Source organism: Bufo bufo, chromosome 2 (assembly GCF_905171765.1).
Source record: "Bufo bufo chromosome 2, aBufBuf1.1, whole genome shotgun sequence".
Taxonomy (NCBI): Eukaryota; Metazoa; Chordata; class Amphibia; order Anura; family Bufonidae; genus Bufo; species Bufo bufo.
In genome coordinates, this window is record NC_053390.1 from 556,428,111 (window position 1) to 556,453,315 (window position 25,205).

The 25,205-nt window shown below is 46.3% G+C and overlaps 1 protein-coding gene across 6 annotated transcripts in view; it reads right to left on the reverse strand.

The window, feature by feature from the left end:
- ANKRD17 (ankyrin repeat domain 17) overlaps positions 1-25,205 on the reverse strand; it is a 147,888-nt gene that overhangs the window by 27,782 nt on the left and 94,901 nt on the right. For 5 of the 6 annotated variants that reach the window (XM_040418131.1, XM_040418135.1, XM_040418129.1 and 2 more), the window contains 8 exons: positions 25,000-25,148; positions 22,980-23,091; positions 22,176-22,321; positions 11,317-11,459; positions 3,835-4,048; positions 2,147-2,322; positions 1,179-1,341; positions 950-1,045 (listed from right to left, as the gene is read on the reverse strand). In XM_040418131.1, coding sequence (XP_040274065.1) covers positions 950-1,045; positions 1,179-1,341; positions 2,147-2,322; positions 3,835-4,048; positions 11,317-11,459; positions 22,176-22,321; positions 22,980-23,091; positions 25,000-25,148 — 1,199 coding nt within the window. The remainder of the gene's footprint in view (positions 1-949; positions 1,046-1,178; positions 1,342-2,146; positions 2,323-3,834; positions 4,049-11,316; positions 11,460-22,175; positions 22,322-22,979; positions 23,092-24,999; positions 25,149-25,205) is intronic. The other variant, XM_040418130.1, reaches the window with a different exon arrangement.

Sequence of the window (25,205 nt, forward strand, 5' to 3'; positions counted from 1 at the left end):
GCAGATGTACACCAGTTATTGAGGTCTGACCTTTCTAAATAAGCCTACAAGACAGAAATGCAAGTAGCAGAACTCTAATTATTAACTTGCTTTAATATCCCTTACATTCACTTTACTAGTCAGATATAAATGCAAAAACCTTAAAGGAACACTGACAGGCCCTATAAACATATTTAGTTATTCCTATGCAGTCATAGATCTATTAAAGTGTATTCCAATGATATAAGAGTACCCCCTGTCCGCATTGTAAACCATGTAAAAACAACTTTATATTGATCTGTCAATCACATTTCTTTATGCCCAAGGGGCGTTTTTTCTCATACCTTTGTGCCCAGCCACGCCTCAACTGTCGTTTCCTAGCGCCGCCCAGCTCATTATTATTCACTGCGCTGGGCGGCTCTTACTTTCCCCGATCCTGTCACCCGAGAGAAGAGCGCTGGATTCAATTACAAGGTTGGGAGGGTGCCGGCGCATGCGCAGATGGTCCGATTGAGACCGATACCCATAAGTATCTATCGGGCATGCGCGGGAACTGACAGAATCGGGGAATGTAAGAGCCGCCCAGCGCAGTGAATAATAATTAGCTGGGCGGCGCTAGGAATCGACAGTTGAGGCGCGGCTTGGCACGAAAGTAGGAGAAAAAACGCCCCTTGGGCATAAAGAAATGTGATTGACAGATGAATATAAAGTTGTTTTTACATGGTTTACAATGCGGACAGGGGGTACTCTTATATCATTGGAATACACTTTAATAGATCTATGACTGCATAGGAATAACTAAATATGTTTATAGGGCCTGTCAGTGTTCCTTTAAGTGCCAAAGGAATCATTAGGAAATTGAAGATTCCATGTTCAACTGAAAAAAGTAAGTTGGTACACCATAAATACATCTTACTTGCAGTATGTGCTTCTACAACACATGCGAAACAATCTGCTAAGGCTGTCTTACCTTATCTGTAATCGTTGCTATATATCTCATGCACTCGGAATCTGATGGGAACTGGTTTACCTCTTTGACAAGGTAACGCACCACTTTAACGTGACCCTGCAATAGAAGAAAGAACCAGCATTAACTGCTAAACGCTTCTACAACACCAGATCCAAAAACATATAAAATATACAGAGGTATTGGCAGCAGGGCATATTCAAAAATCAATTCAATTGGATCAAGAAAATACCTTTCTAAAAGCAGCCATTAATGGGGTTATTTTTCTGTTGTCTGCTGCATCAACATCTGCTCCAGCTTGGACAAGCAGCTGTACAACATCCAAATGACCTCCATTTGCTGCCAGCCAGAGCGGAGTATTCCCCTTCTTGTTCCGCACATCAATGTGAGCTCCCCTGGAAAAAGAAAAAACTGTTTCAGGCTACCTTCATGTGAATCAGTGATGCCTGGCCAGTTATTTTATGCTGGAGCCGGACACAACTGATATATGTACTGCACTTCTGAGCACAGATCCGGCGTCTGTACACTGATGGCTCCGCATGCAGCCGTTTTCTGTCTGGAACTATTTGACATCCAGCATCACAACTGATGTGATGGATATATGAGAACGATCCAATACAAAAACTATAGGATCAGCTCTGGCTTAGTTTCCACAAGGCGTTTTCTGCTTCACGCCGCAGGGGAACTGAGCCGGATATATTATGTATAGGGGCTCTAACGCATATGCTCACAACTACTAATGTGAGTGCACTTAGATTTCGGAGTAAACTGCACCAAAGATTGGAAATGTGTGACATCTAGGTTTAGTGAAAGCTCTGTGCCTATGGCGAAAAAGGGGCCTGGTTTACTGGAAAAAGGGCCTGGTTTCGTGAGGAAAAATGGCGTTGCCCAACAGGGGACATTCTGTGCCAACATTTTGCCTAATTTCTGGCATACAATTCTGCCTGTAAGTAAGCCAATCAATAACCTGATCCCTGTGATAAATAGTGCCTTATCCGTCAAGCAAGAGTAAGGTCTCAGACAATGCACATGACAGCGAAGAGTATAACCACAATGGTCTGATCAAATGCGTGAGGTACAAGTGGTGTTAAATTATTAGGTGTCTGATAAGCTGCTAATACTTATTAGATGTATAAGGGGAAATGTTTGAATATTGCATACTAAACAGCCGCATCTACTGATAATGGTTTCTGGATGTACCTGCTGATAAGTAGCTCACAAAACTTGTAATGGCCCTTGTCCGCAGCAATGGTTAAAGCTGTATCCCTTGACGATGGCACAGGGGGGGCATTAACGTCTGCACCTTTGTCGAGAAGAACCCGGCCTACTTCTGCATAACCGCCAGATGCAGCTTCCATTAATGGCGTTAGGCCAGTCTGTAAGACAAACCAATTACTTATATACCTTAAAAGGAGTCTCAACAGAGGATTTCAAAGCCAAGACATCTGTGAAGATTTTTAGTGAAGATGACTGTACTTATACAATTAAATCACCACGTTTAGACCTGTTCACCTCAGTGCATGGTCAGTGATTTCCATCAGTGATTGGGAGTCAAAACCAGAAGCGGCTCTAAACACAGAACATGGGCAGATCTTTCCTTTATACCTTATCTCTGTGAAGCCTGGTTTTGGTTCACAATCACCGATCAAAACACTGCCATATGGAGAAGGCCTTACAGGCTCAAGTAGAACGGTGTCCCCACACATTAAACTTGGAAAAATGTGCACGTCAGTGGACTCCTCACATCCAATCATGACTTCTTAGTGCATGTTGTAGGGATGTCAAACAAATGGGTATTCTGGTTGTGCACAGGATAGGGGATAACTATTTAGATTGAAGAGGGTCCACCTGCTGGGACCCCCATCGATCATAAGAATGGGGCCCTAAAAGGATAGGGGATAACTGGTCACGTCCAAAATACCTATTTTACTAACTTTATTATTCACAGATGTTAATGAGTGCAGACTAGAGAACAGTACCAATATATTTCAAATACTACATGAAATGCCAAGGTAAAAATTTAATTTTGGTTATAAAATTTAGGGATCTGTCCAACTCAGACAGTAGAGCATAAAATCAGGACAAATGTTTATACAGTGGGCAAAAAAGGGAACCATCCCAATATTTTTTTATGTATTCACTGTGGCCATGTAAGACAAAGAAGGGCACGGTATTAGTACTGCTGAGCTGCTTTCCATCTCAGTCTAAGCACTAATCTTGGTGAAAAGCAGTGTGTCATTTGAGAAGAGACGTGTCAAGGACATGCCACCACAAAGCCAGCAGTGTAGAACACTAATGGCTGGCTAAATGGCACCATGCATGTGAAGTCTACCTAAATTTGCGGTGCAGTTAAATCTATAAACTACCGTTCACTGTAAGCAGCCATCGCAGCATGGGGGAAGCTGACTAAGCAGATCTTCACTGGGATTCATCTCTACTTCATGCTTCAAATCTTAAAGGGGCTGTCTCACTTCAGCAAATAGCATTTATCACGTTGAGAAAGTTAATACAAGGCACTTACTAATACATTGTTATTGTCCATATTGCCTCCTTTTCTGGCTGGAGTCATTTTTCCATCATATTTTACACTCCTCATTTCCATGGTTGCAACCACCCAACAATTCAGCCTGGACCATGGGAGTGTGCATAGGCTAGTGCCCTTTCCTATAATGTGCAAGCATGACCACCACTGATGGATTGCAGAGTGGTCTTTAACCATGGAAACAAGCAGCATATAATGTGATGGAAAAATGAATCCAGCCAGCAAAGGAGGCAACATGGATAATACATTAGTAAGTGGCTTGTATTAACTCTCACACTGGCATACAGATTTAGGACAATTCGCATGAAAAGTAGTATTCTTGCAATATTCCTCTGGTTTCATTTACCTTAGCTCGATGCTCCACATTCGCTTTCCTGTCGAGCAGCAAGCTGACCACTTCAGTTCTTCCCTGGAAGCAGGCCAGAGTAAGTGCTGTGTTTCGATTGGTTTCTATCTGTGCGTTGATGTCTGAACCCATATCCAAGAGCAACTTAACAGCAGCAGTGTGCCCATTCATGGCTGCCAACATCAAGGGAGATATTCCCAACTTGCTACCAGTTCTAGGAAAGTAAAGACTCATTTTACAACACTAGTTTAATCACAAAATGACCTGCAGATTAACATTGTCTTCCTTTACTGTGACCATTAGTTTGTGAAAATGACAAAGAAATAATGTAAAACTGAAAGAAAATTAAAGCAATCCTAAGTGAGGATTTTTCCAGGAAGTTAGACGAAAACAGATGCTTCAGCCTGTGCACCGGGGACAGATAAATGAAAAATCTGGTATCCAAACACTGAAGCAAAATGGCCGACTGAGCCACAGCCCATACATGACATTTCTGCAACTTAAAAAACAGGAACACATTAGCCCCATGAATAAATTGTGACCAAGGACAAACACCAGTAAACTATATCCACAAGAGACCTTCCCACATTCATAGAAGAAAAGAAAAAGATAAAAACTATTACACGCTCGACCACTAGAACGGTTTCTTTGCTGGATACATATCCACCCAAACATCATTAAAAGGGGTTCTCCGGGCTTTCTTGAAAACCTTGCTGTGTACTGACCTGTGGAGGGAAGACCGTCTGCTCAGTACTAACCCCCCCCCCGTCACACTGTGGATACTACAGTGCTTACATGACCACCGGGACTGGATGCAGGCTCTTCCATTAACATAAAGACCCAGGACGAGAGCGGTCCGGCAATCAGCAGCACGGATCAGGCTGTTACTGACAGACGGATCCCTGCTGATTCCACCAGCATCAGTGATAACGTAGATGCCGGTGGATTAACATCTCATATGCCGCTGTCATATGGGAGGTTTGCGCTCCCTCTCCTTAGCCATCGGGTCCCCGCACTGCGGTAACGTGGACCCAATGGTTGCCATGGCAGCCCCAAGCCATTCCAAGGCCTTGGGGCCTGGCATGTACGAAGGCCTATGAGCCCTAGCCCCCAGGCTGGGTCACGTAGGCAAACTATCAGTGTATTACACTGTGTAATACATTGATAGTCAATGCAGTACAATACTGTATTATGCTGCATTGAAACAGGGATCAGACCCTGTAATGTTGAAGTCCCATAGTGGGACAAAAAAAATATTAAAATTGAAGAAGTGTTTTTAACAATAAAAAAAAAAAAAAAAAAAAAAAGTTTCAATTAAAAGGAAAAAAGCCCCTTTCCCATAGAGAGGACCTATAAAATTGTAAAAAAAAAAAAAAAAAAAAAAAAAAAAAAAAAAATAGAAAGAAAATAAAAAAAGACATTAGGTATCACCGCATGCGTAACAACCTGCTGTATAAAAATATCACAAGTCTAGTCAACAGCGTAAATTTTCTAAAGCAATTTTTGTCACCTTTCATCACAAAAAGTGTAATACCAAGTGATCAAAAAGTAGTATGTACCCAAAAATAGTACCAATCCAACCAACAATCATCTCACCCTGCAAAAAGCAGCCCCTACCTAAGACAATCGCTAAAAATAAAATAAAAAAACTATGGCTCTCAGACTATGGAGACACTAAAACATGATTTTTTTTTTTTTGCTTCAAAAAAGAAATCATTGTGTAAAACTTACCTAATATGTATTACTTTTTTTTTATTTATGTAAGTTTTACACGATTTCATTTTTGAAGCAAAAAAAATCAATCATGTTTTAGTGTTTCCATAGTCTGAGAGCCATAATTTTTTCAGTTTTTGGGTGATTACCTTGGGTAGGGTATGATTTTTGCGGGTTGAGATGACTGTTTTATTGCCACTATTTTGGGGTGCATTAGACTTTTTGATCGCTTGCTATTACACTTTTTGTGATATAAGGTGACAAAAAATGGTTTATTTAGCACAGTTTTTATTTTACATTTTTTAAGGTGTTCATCTGAGGGGTTAGGTCATGTGATATTTTTATAGAGCCGGTTGATACCAAATATGTATACTTTTTTTTTTATTTATGTAAGTTTTACACAATAACAGTTTTTTTAAAACAAAAAAAAAATTATGTTTTAGTGTCTCCATATTCTGAGCCAGTTTTTTTTATTTTTTGGGCGATTGTCTCAGGTAAGGGCTCATTTTTTGCGGGATGAGGTGACGGTTAGATTGGTACTATTTTGGTGGGCAAACGCCTTTTTGATCGCTTGCTGTTGTACTTTTTGTGATGTAAGGTGACAAAAAAAATGGTTTATTTAGCACAGTTTATTTTTTGCGGTGTTCATCTGAGGGGTTAGGTCATGTGATAGGTTTATAGAGCCGGTCGATACGGACGTGGCGACACCCAATATGTATACTTTTTTTTATTTATGTATCGCCGCATCCGTGACAACCTGGTCTATAAAAATATCACTTGATCTAACCCGTTAGATAAATGTTGTAAATAACAAAAAATAAAAACTGTGCCAAAACAGCTATTTCTTGTTATCTTGCCTCACAAAAAGTGTAATATAGAGCAACCAAAAATCATATGTACCCTAAACTAGTACCAACAATACTACCACCCTATCCCGTAGTTTCTAAAATGGGGCCACTTTTTTGGAGTTTCTAGTCTAGGGGTGCATCAGGGGGGCTTCAAATGGGACACTGCCAAAAAAAAAAAAAACAGTCCAGCAAAAGCTGCCTTCCAAAAACCGTATGGCATTCCTTTCCTTCTGCGCCCTGCCGTGTGCCCGTACAGCTCTTTACGACCACATATGGGATGTTTCTGTAAACTACAGAATCAAGGCCATAAATATTGAGTTTTGTTTGGCTGTTAACCCTTGCTTCGTTACTGGGAAAAATGGATTAAAATGGAAAATTTGCCCAAAAATTTTAATTCTGAAATTTCATCTCCATTTGCCAATAACTCTTGTGGAACACCTAAAGGGTTAACGACGTTTGTAAAATCTGTTTTGAAAACCTTGAGGGGTGTAGTTTCTTAGATGGGGTCACTTTTAGGGAGTTTCTACTCTAGGGGTGCATCAGGGGGGCTTCAAATGGGACATGGTGTAAAAAAAAAAAACAGTCCAGCAAAATCTGCCTTCCAAAAACCATATGGCATTCCTTTCCTTCTGCGCCCTGCCGTGTGCCCGAACAGTAGTTTACGGCCACATATGGGGTGTTTCTGTTAACTACAGAATCAGGGCCATAAATATTTTTGGCTGTTAACCCTTGCTTTGTAACTGGAAAAAAATTATTAAAATGGAAAATCTGCCAAAAAAGTGAAAAAGTGAAATTTTGAAATTGTATCTCTATTTTCCATTAATTCTTGTGGAACACCTACTAAAGGGTTAACAAAGTTTGTAAAATCAGTTTTGAATACCTTGAGGGGTGTAGTTTATAGAATGGGGTCATTTTTGGGTGGTTTCTATTATGTAAGCCTCGCAAAGTGACTTCAGACCTGAACTGGTCCCTAAAAATTGGGTTTTTGTAAATTTTTGAAAAATTTCAAGATTTGCTTCTAAACTTCTAAGCCTTGTAATATCCCCAAAAAATAAAATATCATTCCCAAAATGATCCAAACATAAAGTAGACATATGGGGAATGTAAAGGAATAACTATTTTTGGAGGTATTACTATGTATTATAGAAGTAGAGAAATTGAAACTTGGAAATTTGTTTTTGTTTTTTTTTTTACAAATTTTTGGTAAATTTGGTATTTTTTTATAAATAAAAATGATTATTTTTTTTAACTTCATTTTACCAGTGTCAGTACAATATGTGACGGAAAAAAAAAACTATCTCAGAATGGCCTGGATAAGTCAAAGCGTTTTAAAGTTATCAGCACTTAAACGGACATTGGTCAGATTTGCAAAAATGGCCGAGTCCTTAAGGGGTTAAGACAAATAATTCAGGGACAGTAACGGAAACAGAGCTAACCAAAAAACGGTCAAAATAAGGTTTAATTTGATAAGGACAATACGAGGCTTGGACTGGGAAAGCAAGTGTGTCCTCTAGACTCGAGATTTAAAGGGAAAACGTTTCCTCAGTAGGAGGATCCACAAACTTGCTAAATTGAGGCATTTTCTATTTTCATCTATTCCAAGATCTGCGTCAAGCACGTGAAGATGTCGCTTTTTACCAATCCAATGGCGTCCCATTTCAATATCGACTCAAAATAGAAAACTCACTACAGGTTTCTTCTTTTTGATATTTTATCTACAATTTTGTGCATTTCAATGATTTCATATCTTAAGCACATAATTCAAATACCGTATTTTCCGGCGTATAAGACGACTTTCTAACACTAGAAATTATTTTCAAAAAAGTCGGGGGTCGTCTTATACGCCGGGTATACTCAGATCCGATGGTATATTCTAAACCCAAGGCGTCCCCATGGTGACGGGGACGCTTGTCTGGGGGTTAGAATATACAGGATCCCGCCGCTTTACAGGAGTACATTTATAAACTGTAATCGGTAACTTTAATCATCGCTCATCTGTTTACTAGGATACCTTACTCTCAGCTCTGGTAATAGCAGGCAGCGCTCACTCAAGATGTCACGTGCCTGCTTCTCGCACTAGGCGGCACAGGCGCGTGACGTCAGTGAGCGCCGCCCGCACTGCCTGCTGTTACCAGAGCTGAGAGTAAGGAATCCTAGTAAACAGATGAGCGATGATTAAAGTTACCGATTACAGTTTATAAATGTATTCCTGTGAGCGTCGGGGAGGGGGATCTGTGGATGGCACTGTTTAGGGGAAGGGAATCTGTGGATGGCACTGTTTAGGGGAAGGGAATCTGTGGATGGCACTGTTTAGGGGAAGGGAATCTGTGGATGGCACTGTTTAGGGGAAGGGAATCTGTGGATGGCACTGTTTAGGGGAAGGGAATCTGTGGATGGCACTGTTTAGGGGAAGGGAATCTGTGGATGGCACTGTTTAGGGGAAGGGAATCTGTGGATGGCACTGTTTAGGGGAAGGGAATCTGTGGATGGCACTGTTTAGGGGAAGGGAATCTGTGGATGGCACTGTTTAGGGGAAGGGAATCTGTGGATGGCACTGTTTAGGGGAAGGGAATCTGTGGATGGCACTGTTTAGGGGAAGGGAATCTGTGGATGGCACTGTTTAGGGGAAGGGAATCTGTGGATGGCACTGTTTAGGGGAAGGGAATCTGTGGATGGCACTGTTTAGGGGAAGGGAATCTGTGGATGGCACTGTTTAGGGGAAGGGAATCTGTGGATGGCACTGTTTAGGGGAAGGGAATCTGTGGATGGCACTGTTTAGGGGAAGGGAATCTGTGGATGGCACTGTTTAGGGGAAGGGAATCTGTGGATGGCACTGTTTAGGGGAAGGGAATCTGTGGATGGCACTGTTTAGGGGAAGGGAATCTGTGGATGGCACTGTTTAGGGGAAGGGAATCTGTGGATGGCACTGTTTAGGGGAAGGGAATCTGTGGATGGCACTGTTTAGGGGAAGGGAATCTGTGGATGGCACTGTTTAGGGGAAGGGAATCTGTGGATGGCACTGTTTAGGGGAAGGGAATCTGTGGATGGCACTGTTTAGGGGAAGGGAATCTGTGGATGGCACTGTTTAGGGGAAGGGAATCTGTGGATGGCACTGTTTAGGGGAAGGGAATCTGTGGATGGCACTGTTTAGGGGAAGGGAATCTGTGGATGGCACTGTTTAGGGGAAGGGAATCTGTGGATGGCACTGTTTAGGGGAAGGGAATCTGTGGATGGCACTGTTTAGGGGAAGGGAATCTGTGGATGGCACTGTTTAGGGGAAGGGGAATCTGTGGATGGCACTGTTTAGGGGAAGGGGAATCTGTGGATGGCACTGTTTAGGGGAAGGGGAGCTGTGGATGGCACTGTTTAGGGGAGGGGGAGCTGTGGATGGCACTGTTTAGGGGAGGGGGAGCTGTGGATGGCACTGTTTAGGGGAGGGGGAGCTGTGGATGGCACTGTTTAGGGGAGGGGGAGCTGTGGATGGTACTGTTTAGGGGAGGGGGAGCTGTGGATGGCACTGTTTAGGGGAGGGGGAGCTGTGGATGGCACTGTTTAGGGGAGGGGGATCTGTGGATGGCACTGTTTAGGGGAGGGGGATCTGTGGATGGCACTGTTTAGGGGAGGGGGATCTGTGGATGGCACTGTTTAGGGGAGGGGGATCTGTGGATGGCACTGTTTAGGGGAGGGGGATCTGTGGATGGCACTGTTTAGGGGAGGGGGATCTGTGGATGGCACTGTCATGGGGTGGATCTGTGGATGACACATATAGCATAAGAAGCTATATAGTGTCATCCATAGATCCCCCCCCCCATAGAAGTGTCATCCACTGATCCCCCTCCCAATAACAGTGCCATCCACAGATCCCAGTCAGTTCCCTGGACTGGCGAAGATAGTCTTGAAGACAGGGAGGGCTGGGCATTCAGGGGTAGTCTTATACGGCGAGTATAGCCGAAAATCTTTATTTTAAATGGAAAAGTTGGGGGTCGTCTTATACGCCCGGTCGTCTTATACGCCGGAAAATACGGTAATTGTCCATACTTTACATATAGTTCAATGTGTAAATTGGGCTACATCAGGATTCAGCGCATATAGTGCCCAGCAAGCATGTTACAGCTACTTCTCGGGGGTCCGCCCTCCTTTTTATAGCATGTTTGACAAAGGGGGCGGACCCCCAAGCTGCTACATGAGCTGAAACCCGCTGTAACCCAATTTGGACTATATGTAAAGTATGAACAATTAATTTAATTATGTGTTTATGATATGAAATAATCGATATAGGTACAAAATTTTAGTTAAAATATCAAAAAGAAGAAACCTGGGGCCAGATTTATCATTAGCTCAGGGCAGATTAATGGAGTGAAAGTTGCAAAAAAATGCGCAAACGCTAAAACTGCGCACAAATTTGCGACTTTTTTCTGCTCTGCACTATGCTCGCCAGTTTTCTGAAAGTGGGCGTGTTTTCTTATGTAAATGAATCTCTAGACAGATTTACTATTGGGACTATTTAAAAAGTCGCAAAAAAGTCACAATTTCACTCCAGTGAGGACCATGCTTATCTTATGAGACTTTTTAATAGAACATGCGACTTTTTCATAAAAACTTGCGACTTTTGTAAAGCTGCTTACTGACGGATAAACTGCTACCGTCAAACCACATTTATTACAGTCTTAAAGGGCCGATCATAAATCTGACTTGGCTAAAACTGACTTTAGCCATATGTTAAAGTGGAGTGAGCTGTCAGAGTAATGATAAATCTGGCCCCTGGAGTTTTGGGGCGTTTTTCCCTATCGAGTCTGAACTGGGGTCAAGTAGAGATATCAACATAGATACACTTCTTGTCCGACTGTGCTAAAAAAACGATGTGCCACAGATTTTTCGAAGACGGTCCAATTTAATATCAACATCTCAGTAAAGCACATACCTGGAGTTGATTTCGGCACCAGCATTCAACAAGATTTTGATGATGTTAACATATCCACCGGAGGCAGCCAGGCTCAGAGGGGTATAGTCTGAAACATTTCTATGCTCTTTATTCGCTCCACGAGCCAACAGCAGCTCAACCACCTAAATGTGAAGGACAACAATTTTACCGATTAGTAACTCTAGAAATATGCGAGTCACACATGGATGCCCTGGTTAGAAAACAAAATTAATACGTTCTCACTGATATACCAGCGCTGCAGAATATGTCGGCACAACCCAATGGGTGAGGAAAGGGAGAAACAGGAAATTTGTAAAAATATATGGAATTCAAAAACTGGAAGAGGAAACAAAAAAGTGATTGGAAACATAGTCAAATCACTCCAATAATGGAAAATAACCATTCCGATCCTTCCACTTGCTGGAACTGTCACTTTGTAATCATTTACTGTAGAAAAGGCAACAATCTGAACTGACAACACTGTAAATGCCTTGTCGCCGCATCTCTCTTGAAAAGTGTAGTCTTCTTTAAAGAGGACCTGTCACCTCTCCTGACATGACCGTTTTAATAGCTAAATGCTTTTCCCATGTAATAATTCTGGAGCATCTATTCTTATGGCTCTATGTTGTCCTATGCCTCTATTTCTACTAGAAGTTATGAATAATTGCTAGCAGTCTGCAGTAAGGCTCCATTCACACGTCCGTGGTGTGTTGCGGATCCGCAACACACCCGCCCGGCACCCCTATAGAAATGCCTATTCTTGTCGGCAAGCTGCGGACAATAGGACATGTTCTATCTTTTGCGGAGCTGTGGCCCCGAAGATCTGGGCCACGCTCCGCAAATGCGGATGCTGACAGCACACTGTGTGCTGTCCCGCATCCATTCCGTCCCCATAGAAAATTAATGGGTCCGCACCCGTTCCACAAAATTGCGGAACGGATGCGGACCCATTTTGCTGACGTGTGAATGGAGCCTAAGGGTACAGAGGGTAGGTAACCAGTTTGAGGTGTGTACCTGCACAGTCTGACTCTATCCAATCAGTGCTGCCATTTTCAGACTGTGCAGGGTCACACCTCCCCAACTGGTTACCACCCCTCTGTACCCTTACTGCAGACTGCTAGCAATTCATTCATAACTTCTAGTAGAAATAATAAAGGAATGACACAACATAGAGTCATAAGAATAGATGATCCAGAATTATTACATGGGAAATGCATGAAGCTATTAAACAGGCAGGTCAGGAGAGGTGATAGGTCCTCTTTAAAGAAAACAGTCTGTGCTGTAAGTGCCCACTCCAGCGTCTTGCCAGGGCTAAATCTAACTCATGCAAAAGGGCACATTTGCAATCTTTATTTCCTGGCTAAGACAACAGCAAGTCTTGTAAAAAATATGTGTAGAAAATACAGACTTGCAGATGTGCACGCTATATAATAAAACCTTGTAAGTATATGGGGACCCCAAATTTATTGGCTAGATGGTTGGGGACATTTTAAACTTAGTTCGCAAAACCAAAGGAAAATTACAGAAAAACGAGATTTTTGTGAACTCACCTGTAAAATCTCTTTCTCGCTTTATTCATTGGGGGACACAGGACCGTGGGTATAGCTTGCTGCTGCCACTAGGAGGCGACACTAGGCTGAAAGCTGTTAGCTCCTCCCCTGCAGGCTATACCCCCTCCAGCCTGGAGAGAGCATATCAGTTTGTGCTTCAGCAGTAGGAGAAACAGTACCGAAACAAAACACAACCAGTAAGGACACCACTGCCCAACAAAAAAACCAAACCGGACACCAGCCCCAAACGGCAACTCGGACCCACTGGCCTCATAATAAAAGAAAAAATGGGTGGGTGCTGTGTCCCCCAATGAATAAAGCGAGAAAGAGATTTTACAGGCGAGTTCACAAAAATCTCGTTTTCTCGCTCATATCATTGGGGGACACAGGACCGTGGGACGTCCAAAAGCAGTCCCCAGGGCGGGAAACAACCACTGGCCCAGAACAAAACCAACTCCCTCCGGTAAGACACTACACTGCGGCCTGCAAAACTCTGCGGCCAAGAGCAGCATCCGCCGAGGCGAAAGAATGCACTCGGTAAAATTTCGTGAAGGTGTGTAAAGAGGACCAAGTCGCTGCCTTACACAATTGAGACGCCGAAGCGTGGTGAAGGTGAGCCCAAGAAGCCCCGACCGCCCTGGTAGAGTGAGCCGTGATACCGGGAGGAGGAACCTTGCCCTTAGAGCGGTAGGCCTCTGCAATGGCCGATCTAATCCACCGAGCAATCGTCACCTTCGAGGCTGCCAAACCTTTACGAGGACCTTCCGAGATTACGAACAGGGAGTCCGTACGTCTAAAAGGGGCCACCACTGCCAGGTAGATCCGCAAGGCCCGTACCACATCCAGACGGTGGAGAGCCACCTCCCTAGGATGAGAAGGCTCAGGGCAAAAAGAGGGCAGAACAATGTCCTCATTAACATGAAACGCCGACACCACCTTCGGCAGGAAGGACGGCACTGTCCGGAGTACTACCTTGTCTTGATGAAACACCAAGAAGGGCTCTTTGGACGAGAGAGCCGCCAGTTCCGACACCCGCCGGATGGAGGTAATTGCAACCAGAAACGCAACCTTCCATGAAAGCATGCGAAGGGAGACTGATCGCAGAGGTTCAAATGGCTCGGACTGGAGCGCTACCAGCACCAGATTCAGGTCCCAGGAATGCAACGGTGGCCGATAAGGGACTGCGGTGTGAGCCACTCCCTGTATGAAAGTCTTGACCGGACCCAACACCGCCAGTGTACGCTGGAAAAAAATGGAAAGAGCAGAAACCTGACCTTTCAGCGAACTCAGAGCTAGTCCCAGCTCTAAACCCGCCTGAAGGAAAGCCAGCACCGTAGGGAGGGAAAACTGCCTGGGAGGAAGATCCCTGTCCTCACAGAATTTGAGGAAAGATTTCCACGTCCGATAATAGATCTTGGCGGAGGAGGGCTTCCTAGCCCTAATCATCGTGCGAACAACGGCATCGGAGAAACCTCTTTGCTTCAACAGGAAGGTTTCAATAGCCACGCCGTTAAACGTAGCGTATTTAAACCCTGGTGGAAGACTGGGCCCTGTGAGAGCAGGTCGGGCCTGAGTGGAAGGGGCCACGGCACGTCTCCCAGAAGAAGAATGAGCTCTGAGTACCAAGCTCGACGAGGCCAGTCTGGGGTGATCAGAAGCGTCTGAATGCCCTCCATCCTGATTCTGCGTAGGATCCGAGGTAGGAGCGGTAACGGAGGGAACACGTACAGAAACGTAAAGTTGTCCCACGGAGCCACGAGGGCGTCCACGTCGTACGCCATCGGATCTCTTGCGCGAGACAGAAAGCACGGGAGTTTGTGATTTAGCCTGGACGCCATCAGATCCACTTCTGGGCGTCCCCACCGGAGACAAAGGTCCTCGAACACCTCCGGATGGAGAGACCACTCCCCCGAGTCCACCGTCGTTCGGCTGAGGAAGTCCGCTGTCCAATTGTCCACACCCGGGATGAATATAGCCGAGATCACCGGAACATGGGCTTCCGCCCACTGCAGAATCCTTGCGGCCTCGTTCATCACCGTCCCGCTGCGAGTCCCCCCTTGGTGGTTGATATAGGCAACCGCTGTAGCGTTGTCCGACTGTATCCTGACCGGACGGCCCTGCAAGTAGGGGGTCCAATGGCAGAGGGAGAGGTAGATGGCCCGGAGCTCCAGTATATTGATAGGTAGTTTGGACTCCGACAGAGACCAAACGCCTTGGGCTGTCCGGGTACCGAAGACCCCTCCCCAGCCGCTGAGGCTGGCGTCGGTCGTGACCACCGTCCATGACACTGGAAGGAATGACTTCCCCGAGGACAGGTGGTCCGGTACCATCCACCAGCCAAGAGCCGCGCGCACTGGGTGGGACAGAGAGATCCTGAGGTCCAGAGAATCCCGGGACTTGTCCCAGGAGGACAAAATGAGCCTCTGAAAATCCCTGGTGTGGAACTGGGCGAATGGAATCGCCTCGAAGGAGGCCACCATCAGGCCCAGTACTCGCATGCAGCTGCGAATCGACACCCTGCGGCGCTGAATGAGCAGACGCACCGTCCTCTGAATGTCCGATCTCTTGTCCAGTGGTAGACGCACCACGGCAGCCTCGGAGTCCAGTGTCATGCCCAAGAATCTGATCTGAGTGGTGGGAGACAGGCATGACTTCCTCAGGTTGATAATCCACCCGAAGCGAGTGAGGGTGCTCATCGTAACCTGAAGACTCTCTTCGCATTGAGCCGCTGTAGGTGCCTTGATTAAGATGTCGTCCAGATACGGGAGAAGAGTAATGCCTCTGGACCGCAGAATCCCCAGAAGAGGGGCAAGAACTTTTGTAAATACTCGCGGAGCCGTCGCCAGACCGAACGGCAGAGCGACGAACTGGTAATGAGCTGCCTGGATGGCAAATCGAAGGAACCGTTGGTGGGCTGTGGCGATGGGGATGTGGAGATATGCATCCTGGATGTCTAAGGACACCATGTGCTCCCCTTTCACCAGTGAAGCAACCACGGAACGGAGGGACTCCATCCTGAACCTTTGAACCCGCAGATAACGGTTCAACAGTTTTAGGTCCAGCACTGGCCTCACATCGCCCTCCTTTTTGGGGACCACAAACAGGTTGGAATAAAAACCCGTAAACCGCTCCTCCAAGGGAACAGGGGAAATCACCCCCCGTGAGAGAAGAGACTGGACTGCGTGCAAAAGAGCCACGGCCCGGATGGGATCCCTGGAGGGCTGGGAGAGGAAGAAGCGGTTGGGGGGGAAGAGACCTGAACTCTATTTTGTAGCCCGAGGAGACAACCTCGAGCACTAGGGGTGCACCGAAATGAAAATTCTGGTCCGAAACCGAAACCGAAAATTCAGGATGCCCTTGACCGAAAACCGAAACCGAAACCGAAACTGCCTTTTTGCCAAAATACTTTTAAAATACATTTTTTTTAAATGATTTTATTAATAATTATTTTTCATGAATTTAATAAATCATATAACATGGTGCTTCCTCATACACAAGTGATTGTACAAAACAACAGTGCAAGAAACAGTTGTAAAACCAACCTCAAACTGTAAACAGACGTAGCCTCAGGTCAAGAACAAATTTTTGCTGGGCTACACAATTTTTTTTAAATGTAAATAAAATAACTAAACACAACTTGGACTGCTTTCTATTTAAGTAAAAGAGGCAGGTTTCTTTTCAAGAACAAAAGTTGCTCAGCTTTCTCGCACGAGAGACGGTTCCGCTTCTCATCAAGAACATGAGATGCTGCACTGAATAGTCTCTCGCTCTCTGTGCTGGTGCTTGGGGCAGATAAATATCTGCGTGCAATCCGTGCAAGCAATGGAAGGCGATCTTTGTTCATGCGCCAGTAGTCAAGGGGATTGTCGCTTCTGGCGATGGGTAGTTCAGCAAGGTAAATCTCCAGCTGTTTTGTAGCTGCACTTGTGGCACTGCTGTGGATCGGGGTCCTGCTTTCCTGTAGAATCTCGTCAAACATGTCAGAAAGCGAGGGAGTGTGCTCCCCATCACTTCTTGTACGTCGTGACCGTTTCTCTGGCACACTTTGTTCTGTGCTGTGCAAGTCTCCCTCACCAGATGCTTCCATCACTTCCAACTGTGCCTGTATCATTTCCCGTGCACGCTGCTTTTTCTCCATGTCGAAGTAATGTTCTTTAAATCGAGGATCTAGTACTGTTGCAATGCAGTACAGGGGGTTGGACTCAGTGTCTTGAAAGCGTTTGTTAACAGCCTCCAATAGAGTGCTTTTAGCTGTTTTGATGCCATGGTCTGTTTGCACCTCTTTTCCTAGCAGACGCTTCAGTGCTGCAATCAAGGGAATAACTTCAGCAACAGATGCATTAGTTGAGCTTATTTCCTTGGTTAACTGTTCAAATGGAGCAAGAAGAGACACAATATTTTCAATTAAGATCCACTGATGTGCACTGAAGGTTGCTGGCAGTTCGTAATCTGCCATGTACGCAGCTAAGACGCGCTTTTGTTCAAGTAATCTTTCCAACATATAGTACGTGCTGTTCCAGCGAGTGGCTACATCTTGCTGCAGTCGTTTGGGTGGCATTCCAAACTGTACTTGCAAAGCTTGTAATCGGGAATAAGCAAGCGGAGAATGCTTAAAGTGACCCACAATTTTTCTCCCTGATGCGGTTATATCTGATATGCTGCGCTGACTCAGCACTCCCTCATTTACAGCCAGCTGCAGCGTGTGTGCCATGCACGGTATACTATTGAGGCCACTGTCCTCCATAGCCTTTACCATGTTCCGTGCATTATCTCGGACAATCAGATGCACTTTAGACCTGTCAATGTGCCAAGTTTCAAGCATGCTAACTAAAGCCTCAGATATTGCTGCTGCAGTATGTGACCCAACAAACTCTTGTGCCTGAAGCAAAATTGTTTGCAATTTAAAATCGGCGTCTATCCACTGCGCTGTTAAGCTGAGCATGCTAGTTGGACTTACGTCTGAGCTCCAAATGTCAGTGGTAAAACTTAGAGCTGGGATGTCTGTGGTCAAGACCTTATGAATGTGTTTTGAAACACGGTCAAACATTTCAGGTAGACAGGTTTCTGCAAAATAACGTCTGCTTGGCAGTGTGTAACGAGGCTCAATGTGTTCTATGAGCTTACGAAATCCAATGTCTTCCACAACAGAGAATGGCTGGTCATCTAAGGCAATAAATTCCATTATTTTCTCTGTAATGCCTTCTGCTTTGGCACTATCATTTGCAAATTTCTTAATTTTTTCAAAGACTGTGGCGACAGAAGGTGTTTGTGTGCTAGTAGTTGGGGTACTTTTAAGCATTGTTGCTTTTCTGTACTCTTCATGCTGAATTGAATGTCGTGTTTTCAGGTGGTATATCAACCCGGTTGTGGAAAATTGCCTCTGCACTGTACCCCCTCTTGAAATTTTAGCTGAACAAAGACTGCAGACGGCAAATTTGGTGTCTTTATCAGAAACTTTGAAATATTTCCAAACCGCTGACATTGTAAAGTCACTGAAAGAGGACTATGCCTCAGCTATAGATAAAAAAAAAAAAAGGAAAGTGAATTAAAATATATCTGTGGGTGGCGCTGTTATGGAGAGGGGGATCTGTGGGTGGCGCTGTTATGGAGAGGGGGATCTGTGGGTGGCGCTGTTATGGAGAGGGGGATCTGTGGGTGGCGCTGTTATGGAGAGGGGGATCTGTGGGTGGCGCTGTTATGGAGAGGGGGATCTGTGGGTGGCGCTGTTATGGAGAGGGGGATCTGTGGGTGGCGCTGTTATGGAGAGGGGGATCTGTGGGTGGCTCTGTTATGGAGAGGGGGATCTGTGGGTGGCGCTGTTATGGAGAGGGAGATCTGTGGGTGGCGCTGTTATGGAGAGGGGGATCTGTGGGTGGCGCTGTTATGGAGAGGGGGATCTGTGGGTGGCGCTGTTATGGAGAGGGGGATCTGTGGGTGGCGCTGTTATGGAGAGGGGGATCTGTGGGTGGCGCTGTTATGGAGAGGGGGATCTGTGGGTGGCTCTGTTATGGAGAGGGGGATCTGTGGGTGGCGCTGTTATGGAGAGGGGGATCTGTGGGTGGCGCTGTTATGGAGAGGGGGATCTGTGGGTGGCGCTGTATGGAAAGGGGATAACAGTGCACAGATCCCTTTCCCCATAACAGTGCACAGATCCCTTTCCCCATAACAGTGCACAGATCCCTTTGCCCATAACAGTGCACAGATCCCCCCCTCCCCATAGCAGTGCCATAGACCGATCCCCCTCTCCATAACAGCCCCGGCCCTGCTGCTCACAGCATCACTCACTGCATCTTTATTCTTTATTTTACCTTACAATCGCTCCAGTAACAACTCTGCAGGCAGAGCAGAGGGCGGCGTAACGTCACTTACTCACATGACGCACCGGCTCCGCCCACTTTATGAATGAAGGAGGCGGAGCAGGCGCGTCACGTGAGTAAGTGACGTTACGCCGCCGTCCGCTCTGCCTGCAGAGTTGTTACTGGAGCGTCACGATTGTAAGGTAAAATAAAGATGCAGTGACTTAAAGTAAGCTGCCCGCCGCCCGCCGCCCGCCAGCTACTTGGTGGGTGACAAATCCTACACCCCATATTTTCGGCCGATATTTAACAATATCGGCCGAAATGGATTAGGTACATTTTCGGCCGATATTTTCGGCTGCCGAAATTTCGGTGCACCCCTATCGAGCACCCATGCGTCCGGAATATGGGTGTGCCAAATCTCCTGAAACAGGAGAAGACGCCCCCCCACCTGTGAGGGTGGGGACAAACCTTCATGCTGAAGGCTGCTTACCTGGGGCTGTGCGAGGCTGAGGCCGCGGACGCCAGGCCTGCTGGGGCTTAAAGGACGGTCCTTTCCGCCGATCCTGATTGGGCGGCCCCGCCGCTGAGGTGGGTGCTGAACGGGTGCCCGAAAAGCGGCGAAAGGACTGAAAGCGAGAAGAAGTTCTGGACTGAAAAGGCCGCTTTGCCCTGGGTTGGGGCAGATGGGTGCTTTTTCCACCCGTAGCCTCCGAAATAATCTCATCTAATTTGGACCCAAATAGCCGAGACCCCGAGAACGGAAGCCTCAACAGGGAGCGCTTAGATGAGGAATCGGCTTTCCAGGCCTTGAGCCACAACTCCCGGCGGATGGAAGTGGCGAGAGCTGAGGAACGGGCGATCATAGTCCCAGCATCCAGAGCCGCTTCACAGAGATATTTCCCTGCCTGAGAAATTTTGAGCGCTGACGATTGAAGTTCAGCGGGAGGGAGGTCGGACGCTATGTCCTGGTTCAAATGGAGGGACCACTCCGAAACTGCTTTGGCTACCCAGGCAGAGGCGAAAATCGTCCGCAATGCCGAACCGCTCGCCGTAAAGATCGACTTAGAGAGTGACTCTATGCGGCGGTCCACTGGATCCTGGAGGGACGAGCCATCCGCCACCGGGATGGTAGTGAATTTTGCCAAGCGAGCAACCGGTGGGTCCACCTTCGGTGGGGAGGACCATTTGTCCACGGACTCGCGTGGAAAAGGGTAGAGTAGGTCTAGGCGTTTCGGAATAATGAAACGCAAACCTGGCTGGTCCCAAGCCTTCGTGACAACGATAGCAAAATCGTTGTGTAATGGGAACGATTTGGGGTTCTGCTTTGTACGCAGAAATGACACCCCTTGTTGGCTAGTGGAGGGAAGGTCCTCCTGAACCTGGAAGGTGTCCCTTATTGCCGATATCAGGCTATCCACCATGGATGCAATCTGAGAAGAGTGCTCCGGATCCATATCTGCATCCGAATCCCCAAGCTCTCCTTCTGACAGTGCGTCGCCTAAAAGGGAGGACGCCTGTGAATGGGATCCAGGAGCAGGGGGGGATGCTGAGGCGTCAGAGGAGGAATGGGTGCCTGCTCTGGGGCGCTTACTAGGAAGTCTGCCTCTGGTTTGTGCGCTATGCGACTGTGCGGGTTGCGCCGGTGGTGATTTCTCTACCAAACGACCCAGCAATGAAAGGGTGGAATGGGAGATTTTTGAGAGGTCTTCCACTGCCCGTGACAGGGACCTTGCCCAGTCTGGTTCCCCCTGGACAGGCCGCTCCAGGGCTTCTGTGGGCTGTTGTGCCCTAGGGGGATGGCCCTGTGCAGGTTTCTGACATGCAGAGCACAGTGATAGTGACTGACCACGAGGGAATTTCTCCGAACATAAGGAGCAGGCATAGTAAGTGGTCCTACAGGTTGCCTGGTGGGGGTCAGTGGCGGGGTCAGACATGGTCAAATCTCCTGCTGGATGGGGGTATCGATTGCCTACCAGTATGGAGGTCCCAGGTCCTGTGTCCTACCCACACAGCGCCGAGGAAGAATCAGGAAGCTGAATCAGGACGGGAGAATAAGCCACGCCCCCTCCAGCCCGGGACCGGCAAGCCACGCCCCCTCCAGCCCGGGAACGGCAAGCCACGCCCCCTCCAGCCCTGGAACGGCAGCCTAATGCTGAAGTGAGGTCAGAATGCCTATGTTCCCCATGTCCGGCCCTGACCACAGCGGTACTGGAACCGCTGCGGCTAAAAGGTAATGTGTGCTATGCCGCCGCCTCTAATAAATAGACCCGATATGCCGCAGAGCGTCCGTGCGGCGAGAGCAGTGAGGCCGGAGATCGGGCGGGCAGGGGGGGGGGGGGGGGGGGGGGGGTTGGAAGATGGAGGAGGTTCTCCTGCAGCTAGGGGGATGAAGCAGATTACTTACCTGTCTTCATCTGTGTTCTTCACCCTATGATGCAACACCAGCAGGGCCACCCTATGACCGCTGGCACCATGCGACAGGGGTCCGGGCAGAGAAGGGCTGAAGAGAGGGTGGCCCTCTTGCTGGGGGGAAGCAGGGGAGCGAGGCTGCCCTGGTCCACTTTGCCTTCTTGGGGGAGGCAAGGCGGTGACTTGGATACACCGGCCAGCCTCCCGGGGATACAGGGACGCAGGCGACCCTGTGCCCCCTTCTAGTAGTCTGTGAATTAAAGATAAAAATAAAATCAGAAGAAAAAATAAAAACGCCACCCTGCAAAGCAGGGAGGTCTGCCTCCTACGACACTAAGCTAAAAACTGATATGCTCTCTCCAGGCTGGAGGGGGTATAGCCTGCAGGGGAGGAGCTAACAGCTTTCAGCCTAGTGTCGCCTCCTAGTGGCAGCAGCAAGCTATACCCACGGTCCTGTGTCCCCCAATGATATGAGCGAGAAATATGAGATGCCATTTTCGGTACACACGTATATCCAGAACACAAAGAAAATGCCGATAAGAACACATTGCCTGGCACAATGTCTTTTACCATTAAAATAGATTAAATCTGATTTTGATACCTCTTGTCTGCCACCAGAGCAGGCCAATGATAATGGGGTGTCTTTGGTCCTTTCAGACTGAGCTTCTATGTCAGCACCATTGTCCAGCAAAATTTCAACCACGCCAACATGACCAGCAGTTGCTGCCAAGATAAGTGGTGTAAAACCTGGAAAAGAAAGCCTAATTACAGAACATACACGCAGAGTTAGTTAGGCTTCATTTACACTCCCATACAGTTTGTATGGAGAAAATTAGGACCATGTCGTCATTTAAAGGGTTTCTGTCATCAGAAAAATCGTTATGTAGCTGGCTGACATTAGCGAGGTGCTAATGTCAACAGTACATAACTGTATGACATATCTCCCTGCTGCCATTCGCGCAAAATAATGACTTTTATAATATGCAAATGGGCCTAGGAGCTAAGGGAGCATTGCTGCAGCACCTAGAGGCTCCGTCCTCTCACCGTTTGGCACGCCCTTGTAAAGGTGATTGACATCCTCGGTCTCCTCTGTGCCCTGCAAATCTCGCGCCTGCGCTGTCCATTTTAGTATTAGGCGAAGTGAGTGAAGGACACTCGCTGTCATTATTAAGCGCGAACGGCAGCAGGCAGGGAGATATAAGTCATACAGTTATGTTCTGCCTACATTAGCACATCGCTAATGTCAGCCAGCTACATAACGATTTTTCTGATGACAGAAACCCTTTAAAAGCCTTCATTTTAGGTAAGGACTTTTTGCGGTCTTCTGCCAATCCTACGTTTGGTCCTTGCTGCAAATGTGCCACAAAAGTGAGCTTGCACTGTTATCAATGGGGAGAACTTTTACCTTTTTTATCTCGGTGTTCAATGTTTGCTCCCCTTTCCAGAAGCGTCTGCACAAGCTCTTCATGTCCACCAGCACAGGCAAGTGTTAAAGCAGTATCATGATTACTTTCAGTCTGTTACAAGAGAGAACCACTGCAGTTAGGACACAAGAAAAAGTCAAGTACCATACCACCGTTTCAGCCACTGCTTTATGTATGGATTGGGAAGAGCTCCCGACTTTTACCTCCAGAAGCAAAGCGATGATGTATCCACTGAATAAGCATACTGAGGGATACCCACGTCCTCATTTTATTTAATGTGATCTTTGCACAGACCAGTGAGGTCTACAGTGCTTCTTAAGCCTCATTCACACGACTTTAAGGGCTCCATGCTCATATTGCGGACCGCACACGGCGAGTCCACAATATACGGGCACTGGCCATGTACACTTCATGGTGCAGATGCAGACCCATTGACTTGAATGGGTCCATGATACGCAAGAGACAGCCGAAGATAGGATATATTTTAACTTTTGTGGAACAGAGGCACTGCGAAGTGCTTCTGTGGGCTTTCTGGTTCGTGCCTCTGCACTGCAAAAGACAGGACAAGCCCTATATACAACCACATCTTGCAGATCGTGGACCCAATCATATCAATAGGTACGCATCCGCACCACAGAGTGCACATATCTGGTGTCCATGCATTGCGGAACGCTATTTGCGGTCCACAGCACGGGCATGGATCCCTTACATTCGTGTGAATGAGCCATAAGGGACACTCAATTAACCTACGTCAAGTGAATATAGCCCTATGGATATTCCTGGCATATATATGTCAAGCTTAGGGTCATAACGTGCTATGAAAGACCCTTAAAGACAAAGATCGGGCAGCCATGAACTAAAACATTTCTAAAAGCAAGCTTTAAATATGAACTTTTCCTGTCCAGCTAAACATGGGCACTCAATTCCATCTCATTTATTCACCTCCTGATATTACATGCAGAACAGTCAAAATGTAAACCTTTACCCAAGGAGCACTAATAGCAGAAGTATGGGAGATTTCATAGCAATAACCCATGATAACTCACACACAAATGGACTGGAAGCATTAAAGAGAACCTGTCATGGAGATTTATGCCGTCAGAACCATGGGCAGCATAAAATCCTGACAGCTGTCCTCATTAAAGGCTATGTACACCTTCAGGGGGGCAATTTTTTTTAATGATTGGATTTTACTTATTTTGGGCTAAAAATCATCTTCTCAGTTGGTCTCAGCCATTCTGTCACAAGGGATTAACTGTCTAATTGTGTTAATGGTACTGGTCATCTAATGAACCTTTGGGGTGATTTATGAAACTGGCTTAGTTGCCCACAGCAAGCAAAGTCCACCTTTCATTTTTGACAGTATCTTTGGAAAATGAAAGGTTGTATCTGATTGGTTGCTATGGGCAACTAAGCCAGCTGTACTTTACACTAGCTTGATAAATGACCCGGTTTATCTCTAAATTACTAAACCACTATTAACAAACACTTACTTAACCCACATTCTTATCAGTGAGATAAGACTTGAGCTAGTGTTTAGAAGGTCAGAGATAAGGAGCCTGTCAGCTGAGCGGCATGACCGAACACAGTAAAAAATACAGGGCAAGCATGCTACTAGAGAATCTCGAGGCTGTACAGAGAAAGGGGCTCAAAATTTTTAAGACCAATTGAAAAAAAGATTTCGCTCAAAATGAATACAATGAAAAAAATAAAAAATAAAACCTGCCCTAAACTTGTACATCGCCTTTAAAAAGACAGTTTTGTTTGCAATTTAAAGAACATTCTCTAATTGAAGGGGGCATCCCCAATTAATCATTTTTCAACATAGCGTCTGAATGTCAAAAGTCTCATATGCAATTCAAACCTCTGGGAACTACACCTATGTATAGAGAAGGTGGTCTCATAAACCATCTGGTGAGGTGGTCATCAACTGCAGGTGGAGCATGTGTGGAGCTCTCTCCAGTCATTTGGAAACAGCCAAGCAGCTTGTACACATCTTACCTGTGCATCAATATCTATGGAAGGGTAGATTGGTAGCATGGCTGAAGGAGATATAATGGGACTTGGAGTTGGCGTCTGAGGTTGGGATATGGAAGTTGCAATGCTGTGGGTAGGAGTGTTTGAGATTGCAGACGTTCTTCCACTCACTGCTGTTGAATAAAATATCTAAACTTAGTAGGGCTAGAAAAAAAAGCACCTGGTTGCAT